The sequence below is a fragment of the Rattus norvegicus genome, chromosome X (genome assembly GCF_036323735.1).
Source record: "Rattus norvegicus strain BN/NHsdMcwi chromosome X, GRCr8, whole genome shotgun sequence".
Lineage (NCBI taxonomy): Eukaryota > Metazoa > Chordata > Mammalia > Rodentia > Muridae > Rattus > Rattus norvegicus.
This window is the reverse complement of record NC_086039.1, coordinates 36,023,300-36,035,855: the sequence shown is the minus strand read 5'-3', so window position 1 is coordinate 36,035,855 and position 12,556 is coordinate 36,023,300. Positions and strand designations below refer to the sequence as shown.

The 12,556-nt window shown below is 41.5% G+C and overlaps 1 protein-coding gene across 1 annotated transcript; it reads left to right on the top strand.

Annotated features, from left to right (window-relative positions):
- Positions 1-700: 700 nt before the first annotated feature.
- On the top strand, positions 701-1,569 carry RGD1560203 (similar to ferritin heavy polypeptide-like 17). The gene has a single exon (XM_039100351.2). The coding sequence runs from the start codon at positions 889-891 to the stop codon at positions 1,417-1,419; it is 531 nt and encodes a 176-aa protein (XP_038956279.1). The 5' UTR covers positions 701-888; the 3' UTR covers positions 1,420-1,569.
- Positions 1,570-12,556: the final 10,987 nt, after the last annotated feature.

The following is a 12,556-nucleotide window of genomic DNA, read 5'->3' as shown; positions in this document are numbered from 1 at the left end:
GGGATGCAATCTCTCAGGCATGTGAGAAGACAGGAGCTATATTGTGAGGTTTTTTTCCCCTTGTTTTATTTTGAAGCACACTTCAATGAATAGGACAAAGTTTTGTTGGATTATGAATCAGGACCTTAGGATAGTATGTGTGTAAGAACTGCTAATTCCTATGGGTTAGATTAAGACATATCAGAAAGAAATGAATGGGCTGCCTATGTTATCAATTGGCAATTATTTGAGCTCAATTGTTTTTAAAGTGTTTATGCCTCCCTCCTCTCTGTAGCCCATGCTGATGCGGAGCTCACTATGACTCACTGTGAAGGCTAACTTCAAACTCACAGCAATCCTCCCAATTTAGACTCCTAAATGCTGGGAGTACAGGTGCTACCTTGCCCAGTTGCATGCTCCACTTCTCTCTTCTGAACTCTGATGAAAGAGGGGCCTATGAACTCAGCCGGGGGCTAAAGGGTAAAGACTAAGGTCCCCAAATTAGAAAGTGCCTCCACATAGTTCATGTTCCTGTGAGTTCACTACGGTTGTTGTTGTTGTTGTTGTTGTTGTTGTTGTTTGTTTGTTTGTTTGTTTGTTTGTTTTTTGTTTTGTATGACTCAGTTACTTTAGTAGATGAAGGCAGAAATATTCTGACATGCACCGCCTACACTTACGAACTTCCTTGAAGGCTGAAATGATGTCATCATCAGGCGCCAACAATTACTTCCGGCGTGGTCGCGCCAGGCTGCCTCAGAGCCGCCTGCGGCCTCCGCTTTCTGCTCCACTGGGACGCTTCCGCTCTTCTGAGGGACTTTTGGACTGCCGGCCCTTGCCCTTTGTGCCCGCTCTGCCTTCCTGAGGAGGTACAAGTACTGCTGAGACTGTGGTTGTGTTCAAGTGCCCGCCATGGCCGAAGCATCCTCACAAGTACGACAGAACTATGACCGCTGCTGTGAGGAGGCCGTCAACACCCATATCCGTCTGCTGCTCCAGGCTTCCTACTCGTACCTGTCGATGGCCTTCTACTTTGACCGTGATGACGTGGCCCTGGAGAATTTCAAGCGATTCTTCCTGAGTAAGTCACACGACTGCAAGGCCAGTGTGGAGATGTTTGTGTTCATGCAGAATAAGCGTGGTGGCCATGTTTTTCTGCCTAGCATCGCGAAACCAGACCGCAAAAGTTGGCAGGGGGGCTTTCGGGCCATGGAATGCGCCTTCCGCATGGAGATGACCATCAACCAGAGTCTGCTGAACCTGCACGAGCTGGCCAAGGGAAAGGGTGATGCTCACCTCTGCAACTTCCTGGGGCAACACTGTCTGGATCAGCAGGTCCATGTCCTCAAGAAGATAGGCGGCTACCTGACCAACCTGCGCCAGATGGGAGCACCGGAGCAAGCCTTGGCTGAGTACCTCTTTGACAAGCTCAGCCTGTCCTGAAGCTTCAACTGGACTGAACTGGGATGTCCTCACTGCCATGGGGTCTTCCTCTGGTCATTAGACCTGGTGTCAGTTCATGTTATTTTTGAAGCAAATTCACCAGTTTTCTGTTTCTGTTTGCAATAAAATTTGTTTGTTTCAAAGCAAAAACAGAGAATTTCCTTGGTGATGTAATTCGAACCATTTTTTTCTGTTCTCCCCTCTCTTGAATGGTTTGGGTACTGATGGCCACTCACTACATTTTTAAAATAGTCACTCCCTTTGGCTTTCAGGAAATGCTTGTTTGGAATTCCCCTCTACCTTTCTGGGCTCTGTTTCCTGAGTGGTCCATGCCCCTTTCTAAGCTACTAGTTTGTGCTTCCTCAATTCTTTGTCCTCAACTTGTCTCCTCTACCTATTCTCCCTAACTCAGTTTTATCATACTGTACTGCATACATTTACAGGAAGATGGCATGAAAATTTCTTTCTCCAGTAGCCATGGCTAGTTTGCAACTTCCTTGTGGATGGCTCAAGTGTACTAAAACAATCTTTTTTTTTCTTTTGGCCATGACATTTAATAATATAAATTGTGGTCACTTCTTATTTATAAGGCCCTAAATTACAGTTGAATAACACTGGCCATAGCATTCAGGAATACACACACACACACACACACACACACACACATATATATATATATATATATATAATGTGTGTGTGTGTGTGTGTATGTATATATATATACCAACTCATTTGTCTCATTATTTTTTGTTTTTATTGGATATATTTCTTTTACATTTCAAATGTTATTCCCTTTCCTGGTTTCCTGTTCATAAGCCCCCTGTCTCCTCCCCCTCCCCCCTAAGGGTGTCCCCCCATCCATCCCCCCTTACCACCACCACCCCTGACATTCCCCTGTACTGGGGGTCCAACCTTGGCAGGACCAAGGGTTTCCCCTTCCCCTGATGCCCCAACAAGGCTATTCTCTGCTACATATGCAGTTGGAGCCATTGGTCAGTCCATGTATAGTCTTTGGGTAGTGCAAAACAAACCATCTTAAGCCAAACTCATGAGTATCTGAAGCAAGCCTGGTCCTGCTTCATAGTTTATTTTAATGAATGATATCACCATTTATCCCAAGTATGCAGGATTTAAGCCAAATAGTAACTCTTGGCATCCTTCACTTATCTCTCTTTCACTGAAGCTTAGTGACCAAGAGCTATTCACATCTTACTGCATTTCTTCCCATGCCTCTTCTCCACCCTCCATCTTCTCTCCATGTCAACCCCATGCATCACAACTCACCTCCATTCCTATCTCCTTCAGTCCATCCTTCACATGCAATAGCAAAATTATCTCCTTGAGTATAAATATGAATATCCCAGATCCCCTATTTAAAGCCTGCAGATGTTTTCCCATGGCTTCAGGAACCAATACAAAATCATTTGACACATCCTGAAAGATCCTTATGATCTAGTCCTAGCCCATTTATGTTCTACCCTCCAAATGTCTGGGCCCATACCACACAGACCTGCTTTCAGTTTTTTTTTTTTTTCATTTCAAGATGTTCTATTGAATCTCATAATTCAATTTAGCACATGTTATCCTTTACTAAAATTTATTTTTACTTATGAGTAGTATATGTAGATTAATATCATTATGCAGGTGAAGGCAGGTACAGGATAGAACAAGGCCTGTCACTGGACGAGAAGGAAGGATGGACGGGAGAAGTTTTAGAGAGGAGAGGAGATCAGAGTGAGGAGGGAGCAGCCAAGAGAAGCAGCATGAAGGCAGACATAAACAATCTTCGCCGTACATCTCTACATAGAGACAAGTTGTTAAGAATATTCTTAAGGGATGGATGTGTACAGGATTTTGTGTGTCTAGATGAGTCTATGATAGGAAGCCATGCTAGGCTATAGAATGTCATTTCTTTTTGTGATAGAATCACAGCCTCCCATCAAAGTTATTCAGATATGAATGATATGAATAGGCCCAATAACATATTATCTTGAGAATGAAAGACCCCCGGAGTGGGGAGACTCTCACTCAAGTCTCGGGATGACGTGACCCCCCAAGAACTCACACAAGACCATCCTTGCTGTAATCACATGAGGTTTATCCATAGGAACCAGTGCACTGGGGTCAAGACTCCTATCCCACGCAGGGGCAGTGGAGTTCGACCCCGAGAGGCTGGGAGAAAGGGTATTTAAAGGAAGAAGCCACAACCCAAGGGGGCAGGGGTGGTGTCATTGGAAAAATCACAAGAATATCAGTGAAAAATCACAAGGAGAAACTCCCTGTTTCTCAAGATTGTTTAACTTTATGGTCTGCTAGCTCCTGGGAGAAGCTGCTTCCTGCTTCTCAAGATTGTTCAACTTTATGGTCCACTAGCTCCTGGGAGAAGCTGCTTGAACCAGCAGATGTAATTACCTATTCTATAGCCCTAGGAGGGGCTTCCTGGAACATACAATTCTAGGGCCTAGCCAGTTTTCTTTCTGAAACTTTGTCTGGGGGGGGAGGCAACTTTAAAACTTTTACCTTTCAAGAGCTTGTTTGGGAGTTCTAGCATGAAGTGCAGCTACTCATGTACTGTGATCAAAAGACTGGTCCACCTCTATTTGGGAAAGATTGTCCTCTTCAACTGAGCACCTAGAGTGGTGAGGGAGGGACATCTGCCTAACCAGCCAGATCAACCAAATCAACCCTAGTGATTAACCAGTGAGAGATGTCACAGCCAGATCGTTCCCACATCCATAATACACTATTTTATATGGTTAAAAAGAAACTGGTAGATTTGGTTCTACTGAGATGAGAATATTCTAGATTGTCTAGTAGACTTAACTATAATCATGAGTATCCTTACATAGGTTATAGAGAGACATGTCAATGCCCCATGCCCGCACTGACACGGCACCAAGAATCAGGCGAGAGCCTGTGGGATTAAAGAAACACACACACACACACACACACACACACACACACACACACACACACACACACACACACGGGTTATTAGTGTCAAGCAAGAAGAGGAAGAGGCTCCTGTAGCTTTATTCACAAAATATATACCCCAAGTTCACCAGGTAGGAAATATCTGAGAAGCACAGTGGGAAACCCTGGCTCAAGACTTCAGTAACAAAAGACCTACTACGTGCCCTGTATTAACTAGGGAGAAATCCAGGAAGACCAGCCTAAATCTCAAAGACAAAGGCTGAGAAGACAAAAGGCAGGAAGAGTACCAGGCCAGACTGCTCCTTTGTTAGGAACAAAAGGCTTCCACATGTATCAGCAGGGCTCAGCAGGGGTCAAATCCTGCAAGAGACCCAGAAGGGTCTGACGAGGCAGAGACAGAAAAGACAGAATCAGAGAGGGACTCATGATGATATTACCAGAAGTGAGAGGTCAGAGAGATTTCAAAATAGTATGCTGCTGACTCTGAAAATGAAGAAAGGAGCCATAACTGAAATATGGTCTCCAGAGCTAGAAGAGTCAAAGACATGGATTCCACAGAACTTCAAGAAGCAGTGAAGCTCTGTCAATATCATGATTTGAGAGATTCTGACCTCTGGGACTAAGATCTTAAACTTATGTGGTTTTAAGTTATTAAAATTTGGTATGGCAGCAGTGAAAAACATATACATCTCATTTCCCCATCTAAATGCCACCTTCCTTCCACTCTCTTCTCTATAGACTAACCAAGTTAGATCTACCTAGGGCAGGCCCTCCCAGATGATGTTTTATTTGCAGCTCTTTTCACAGTCATGTATTGATGACTAGCCTAAACCAGCTAAAAACACCATGATATTGAAAACTATGTCCACTTTTGCAAATAGCCTTGGCATAGTATCTGGTATGGATAATTCTTTATATCACTGTTATAGCTTTCAGAAGCCAAGGTGGAAGAATGGGAGACTAGAAACAAGTGTGAACATACAGCAGTACGCATCAGCATCTTCCCAAGCAAACTTTCAAGTCCATCTTCATTTCTTCTAAAATGAAGAACATTTTTGTTAAAATTGTTTTTTCCTGTGACATTGTTCAGACCAAAAGCTGGCATGTATGTATCATTTTATTTAATCCTCAAGGAATCCTATGATAATGACACATGCATATGGAAACGCTAGCATGAATCCCATTACTCTGTATGCAAATGCAATAAAAAGATAAAATACAATTCAAAAATGAAAATAATTCCAATGAGGCAGACTCAGCTGAATGGCTTCATTGTTTTATATAAGTAAACTAATGATCAGAAAAACTATGTGAATTTCCCCACAAACTATACTAGCCAACACGTAAAGTAAATCTCAAACTGGGCCCTTTGGGCTCTAAATGCATCATGACTCCTCTTTATTGTGCTCCACACTATGCTAAACCTCAGTACATCTAGTAGATGGCAGGAAGCTTGCCTGTGCCTGTTAAGCAGCACTTCAAAAAACTGCTTAAAACCTTCCTGTTTTGAAGCCAGAAGGCATTAAAAATATTCCAGGAAATTTCATCATCCCTCGGCTCTCCCTTTTACAAAAGCAAAACAAGTACTCAGATTTGATGTCTCCAATGAACAGAGATTTTGAAAGAAGCAAAGGAACTAGAAATAATTCCAGAGTGTGACCATGGGGGTGTACAGACGAGGTATAGACAAAGTGACTGGGGGAACTGCAGCAGAGAGGCATTGTATGGAAATCTCCAAGGATCATGACAGGAGTGCTATTACGGTGACAGTGAGAGACAATCTTAGAGAAGGAAGGAGAGTGACATATAATGAGCAGATGACCAATACAGAGATGGAGGTAAGTATCATAGTCCAATGGCCCACATTTAATGTTGAATAGATATGTAGTATACATAGGAGAGAAAAAGAATAGAATTAGACATTAGAAATGTATAACACTAAAGACATTATTTCATGTATCAGTCAAGGGATACAAGTATCAAGGGAGAAAAGGTAGTTCACACCTGAGACCATAATAGGAAAAACTATCCTCTGAGCAAAGTCTAGCTTCTTAGAGCAGATATATTCTGGTTTCTCTATTCCATCTAACTATAGGTAACCCAATGGAGTAATCCCTTCCCATATCACATATGTACTCTATTGTTTCTACTCTCTGTATAAGTTCTCTGAATCAGTATTTTCTTTTGACTGATACACTATGCCTTTCCTAGGACTGTTTCCATTTGAAACTGAGCCATCATGTTGAGAGAAACCAAAGGCATGCAGAGAGGCCACAGGGAGGGAAAATCCAAAAGTTATGGTCAACTTAAGATTTCTACCAAATATCTGCATCAATCACTATCCATGCAAATATGTCATCTTGGTTAGTCTAGTGTATTCAAGCATCTAGGGTAACTGTTGCCCCAGCAGACAGGATAAGCAAAAGACTCATCCCACTAAATTTATTCACCCACTGTGAACTGTGACCAATAAAATGGTACTTGGAGCCATTATGTTCATGAGTGGTTCATGTACTATACATGACTGAATAAGAATGCACAAAGTCATATGCGAATGAGGTAGCTAACTAAGAAATGTGCAAAGACCTTTGTACTTCTATAACTTACATCATCAGAGACAAATACTTAATGAGCAAACTTTTTCCCAGGATCTGCTGGAAGAACAGAATTGCCTTGGAGGAATGTGTTTTTTCCCCTATCGTCTTTGCACTGAGAGATTCTGCCAGAGCCTCTGCATTTCACATTACAATAATGACTTGCTTTCTGCCTCAAAACACATTTGCTACCACTGGGACATGCATGTACTCAAGATGCACAGCTCCCCCACCCCAGGATCTGAGGAAGAGGTCTCCTGATGTATTGTGATATCAGGCTGAAACTTAAAAATCAGTTCTACTTTAGAGGTGCCTTCATCTAAAACCATCACCCTGACACTTGGGAATCAGAATTCTCCCCCACCCTTCATGCATGATATTTTTCCTCCTTGAAGGAGATGCTGTGCATGACTTTCAGGTTAATATGAGAGAAGCTTGAAGATGCAAATGAATGGGTAACCATGACAACAAAGAAAGAAAGAAAACAAAACAATTATGCGTATGCAAATTCCTTCCTGAACTAGCAAGGTGGGTGAGAGCATAGCTGTCAGCAATAATGCCTAGTGGCCAATGAGAAATGCACAATGGGTTAAGGTCCACGGAGTCTGTTAGGGTAGCTATGATGGCAGAGAGTCTAGACCTACAGCACTGTCCATGATCACAACTCGTGTGTGTGTGTGTGTGTGTGTGTGTGTGTGTGTGTGTGTGTGTGTTTCGGAGTTTATCCGGCATTTACATACCAGTTTTTCTGATATAATCCATTATATTTTACTGAATTCTCTTTGGCCCAGGCATTCTTGGACCTTAGAAAATAGCTGTATTAAAGCCCTAACTCAGAGAAGGGCAGCTTTGGGGATAGGAAGAAAGCAAGGAAGAAAGGGGGGGGGGAGTGCTAGCTCATCAAAATTCTGTGATGTGAAAGTGATTCCTTTAGACAGCTCACTGAAATGCAGATTCTGATTCAGTAGGTCTAGAGTGGGCCCACCAGAGCCTTTCCATTTCTAATAAGCTCCAACATGGACCGTGCCTTGAACAGGCAAACTCTAATGAATCCCATGGGATTCTTCATTCCTACCACCTGGCTTCACATTCTGACTCTATATCAGCCTTGTGACCTTTGTCAAGTTATTTGGCCTTTCTGTACTCTTTATTCTTAAAACAAAAATGATGAAAATAGCAAGGAATAGTGACTACATCTAGGGATTCTCAGGTGGCCTAAATAAGCTTACATATTTAAAATGTTTTAAGCAGTATCTGACATGTCATAAAGGGCTCAGTCAGTATTAACCACTGTAATCTTCTTATATCTCACCTACTACATGAACATTTTCTGTATAGTTGCAACTGTGTTATTATGTGCTTAACCTTGACCAGAGATATGAATTCCCACGTATGGGTCCCCCTCTTATAGTGAAAGGAAAACAATGAGGTTTCGTATAGTCACGGGCCTAGTGAAAACAGGTATCTGACCCCATATCCCACATCTATGCTGTGAATGTCAAAAGGGGAGAAAATGCAGCAAATCGGGACTGTGCTCTCTGGGGGGGATGGCACATAAATACTACATTGTAGGTGTTTAAATGTTTTCATTGAATGATCTATCTAACTAGCATTTTGCCCAGAATTTACAGACAAATGAACTGAACTTCAAAAAGAAATTTTAAGCTGGCGCAATTATACCAAAAATGGAAAAGTTGGAATGGAAACTTAGATCCCTCTTGTGAAAAAGCTGCTTTCATTAAAAAACTGATCCTAACTTTATTTAGTAAGAGAAGACAGTAGGTAGTAGGATGACTGGAACGCAAACACTTGAAAAACCCACAACAGGGGCTGCTTGGATTTGTTGAGGGCAAGAGACAAAGAGAAACCAAAATTAATGCATTTTCTCACATGAAACTTACAGGTGACAATCTCCCTCTTTGCTCTGGGGCTCCCAAGGGTTCCCCAATCATCTCCATGCTGCTTTGCACATTCAGTCAGTGGGCTAACAGAAACTTCTTCAGTGGTCCTACTCAACCTTTGATAGATTCTTTGATAGTTTGAGGTTCTCTCCATAGTTAATGCAAGTAGAGTATTTGGGGTAACAAATAGGATAACAAATGAGATCGCTCTCACTCTCATTCTCCTCTTCCGCTTTTCCTCTCTCTCTCTCTCTCTCTCTCTCTCTCTCTCTCTCTCTCTCTCTCTCTCTCTCTCTTCCTCTCTTCCTCTCCTCCTCTCTTCCTCTCCTGGCTTGACACGATAAAAAAAACAAAAAAACAACAACAAACAAACAAATGGGATCGCAAATAAAAATGTGGAAAAGGAAACATGATTCAGAAAGAGAAAGCATCTAATAGGCCATATAAATTGAGCCATCTGCCTACAATAGGCTATTGGGAATTAATCTCATGGTACAAAACAAGGTGTGGTGAGAAACACTGAGATGGTCCAATTTCACAGATATGGACACAGAATTAGCAGGCTCTATTAAAAAGTTGAGGTCTCTTTCAGTTCCCATAGTACCAGCTGACTACAATTGCAATTACGTAGATAATTGAAATGGGGAGTTATTTCAGTGATTAACAGCATTTCCTTCTCTTGCAGAGGAACTGGATTCTATTCCTAGCAGCCACGTGGCAGCTCATATCCAACTATAATTCCAGTCCCAGGGGATCTGACTGCCTCTTCTGACCTCTGAAGGCACCAGGGACACACATGATACACATACATACGTGCAGAAAAAGCATTCATAAACAGAAAAATAAAAATAAAGAAGTCTACATTTTTAAAATTTACTTATCCAACTGAGGTTGTTAGAAGGTTACGCAAATAGACACATCTATTGACTTAGAGCATAGATAAATGATTGTATATGTTAACCCTGAATTCATTGAAATTGATTACTGAATTTGGTACTAGCAAAAGAGATAAGAGAATCTGCATTTGGAGGATGGAGGGGTGGTAGGAAGAAAAGGCCCAAGGGAGGCAGCCGAAATGTGTGATTGGATTTGTACTTAAATCTCAGAAAGAAAAAAAATACATGTATTTTCCTGTAATTTCAGTGTGTTTTCCAGAAATCAGTGAGGTCATGGAAACCGTAATCTTTGCCATGTGCTTTTGCAGCCATAGTTATGATAATTAAACCTGAGTGGGGGCAAGGGCTCTGCTGAGCATAGTGAAATCATGCTTGGGTCTGAGAATGGGAGGTGTGCAAGAGCATGTGAAGGCTCTGGAGGTTAGTTTTGCATTCAAGACTTAGATCTAAAGTAAACAGCCCCCCTGGTGTCTCTTTTGTTTTCCATTACACCTGGTTCTTACAAGCCATACTACAGATCCAAACCCCAGACCCCAGACTGTGAGGTTCCAGTAGAGTGTGAGATATGTTCCCACTATGAATCTGCACTTTTATCCTCAATGCCTAGAGGAAAGTCATTTTAAGAAAGTTTTAAAATGAGACTTGATATCTATAGGACTTCTGGTATTACTGTGATTGTCATTCAAATTCTTAAACTAAGGGGACATTGATGCTTTCATGAAATTACACTATCATAATTACTCAAGAAGTCACAATAGACTTTTGGGGGCTCTACCTCTACAGGTGAAATTAAAATATGGAATATGCTTTCAAGTCATAATATAACTTTTAATTCAAAAACATTTAAAGAGTTTAGACACAGAGCAGTCAGTCTTGTCTAAACTTTGGCCTCCAAACCACATGTGCCCAGGATAGCTATGAAGGCAGGCCAGCACAAAACCATAAACTTACTTAAAACATTGAGATATTTTTGGTGATTTCTTTTGTAACTTGATCATGGAATTCTTGAGTAGAACCATGTCATGTTGTAATGTCAAAAGGTTGGAAACACCTGGTAGAAAAAGTTGATTTGTCCTATGTGTCTATGAAATCCTTGGTTGCTGCTTTCTCTGTGTCCCCTTCCTTCCATTCCTGGTTCTCTATATAGAATATGTCTTTAAAACATTAGTGGTTCTGTGTATATTTGCATAACAGCAGTCCTTGCTGTAAAAATAAATCTTGAATAGATTGCTCTATTGTATATACATGTGGGCATACATGTCACATACAATGATTTATTTTTCCAAGAACAAATGTTTTAATGTTTCTTTTCCTTGAGAAAAATCACTGACTGCCAAAATCTCAAATTCCATGTAGAGCTTTGCAATAACAGAGAAATGAAATATAGTGAAGAGCTAGATATTTGTTTCAAATAGCCCCGAGTCTCCAAAGACTTCATAAGCCAACTAGGAGGCTATTCTTGGAATGGCTTTGTCCTCTGCAGAACACTCTTTAGGACACCAAACAACCTATGCTTACCCTTTCAATGAACCAAAGAAGGGATATGGCCACAGGGATACTATAGGCCTGTGGAAATCCCATTGTCATGAGTTCAAACCCAAGGTGTGCTCTTTACTTGAGTACTTTTTAAATGTCTCAGTCTGATTCCTCATCTAGACATCGAGCATTCAGCCCTTTAATCCCATCGTTGTGAAGGTGGGATATACTATGTGTGAAATTGCTTCATCCAAAATAGGTGTCAAGAATCGAAAAGGCTCTAAGATTATGCCATACCTTAGTTTATGCACTTGCCATATCTTAGATATGCATATCATAGGCAAACAAACAAGTCAGGTTGTCAGTTTTGTAGACAGCTCATAGAATACTGAGACCATGGATAATAAATAAATGCTAGTTATAGCCACATTTTTAGCACCTTTGCATACTTTATGGGTCCTGAGATCCACAGTGTGATCCAGACAGTGTTGTGATAACTGCCATGACCAAAGGCAACCTGGAGAGGAAAGGGTTTATTTCATCATACGTTATAGTCCATAACATAGGGAAGCTAGGGCAGTAGTTTGAAGCAGAAACCACGGAGATGTGCTGTTTATTAGCATTTACTTTCTCTCTCCTTCTCCATCCTCTCTCTTTCACCTTTCACCCTCTGCCCCTTTCTTCCCTCTTTCCTCATCAGAGAGCTTTCTTATGCAGTCCCCCAGGATTACCTGCCTAGAAATTATACCACCCCACGTGGGCTGGGCCCTCCTACTTCAATTAGAAACTAAGCAAACATCTCACAGACACAACTGCAGGCCAATTCAATGTAGTATATTCTTCAGTTAAGGTTCAGTCTCCTCAGATGATTCCGGGTTTGTGTCAAGTTGACAGCTGAAGCTAACTATGACTGATGTAGAAATAAAAAGATGTAACTTTAATGTTCTCAAAACCTATTTTCAATGATGATTCTTTTTTTTTCTTTTTTTCCGGAGCTGGGGACCGAACCCAGGGCCTTGCGGTTGCTAGGCAAGTGCTCTACCACTGAGCCAAATCCCCAACCCCTCAATGATGATTCTTAAACACTTTCACCTCCCTTCTAGCCCACCACCCACCAGACACTTGAAGGAATGTTTCATTGAAGCAGACATAGGTAAAAGCTAAGGCAGACTTGTGAATGAACATTTTGCTGAAGTAGACACAAGGTCAAAAGAACAAAAGCAGTGGTATTTGCACACCTTCACTTCTTGCTGGTGAATCCATCTATCCTTACTCTTACCACGATCTTCCACTGCCATGAGACTCTTTTCAGCACTCCAATGTGGACTAAAAATCA

Coding starts and splice junctions, on each gene's coding strand:
- RGD1560203 (XM_039100351.2), top strand. CDS start 889: ATGGCCGAAGCATCCTCACAAGTACGACAGAACTATGACCGCTGCTGT.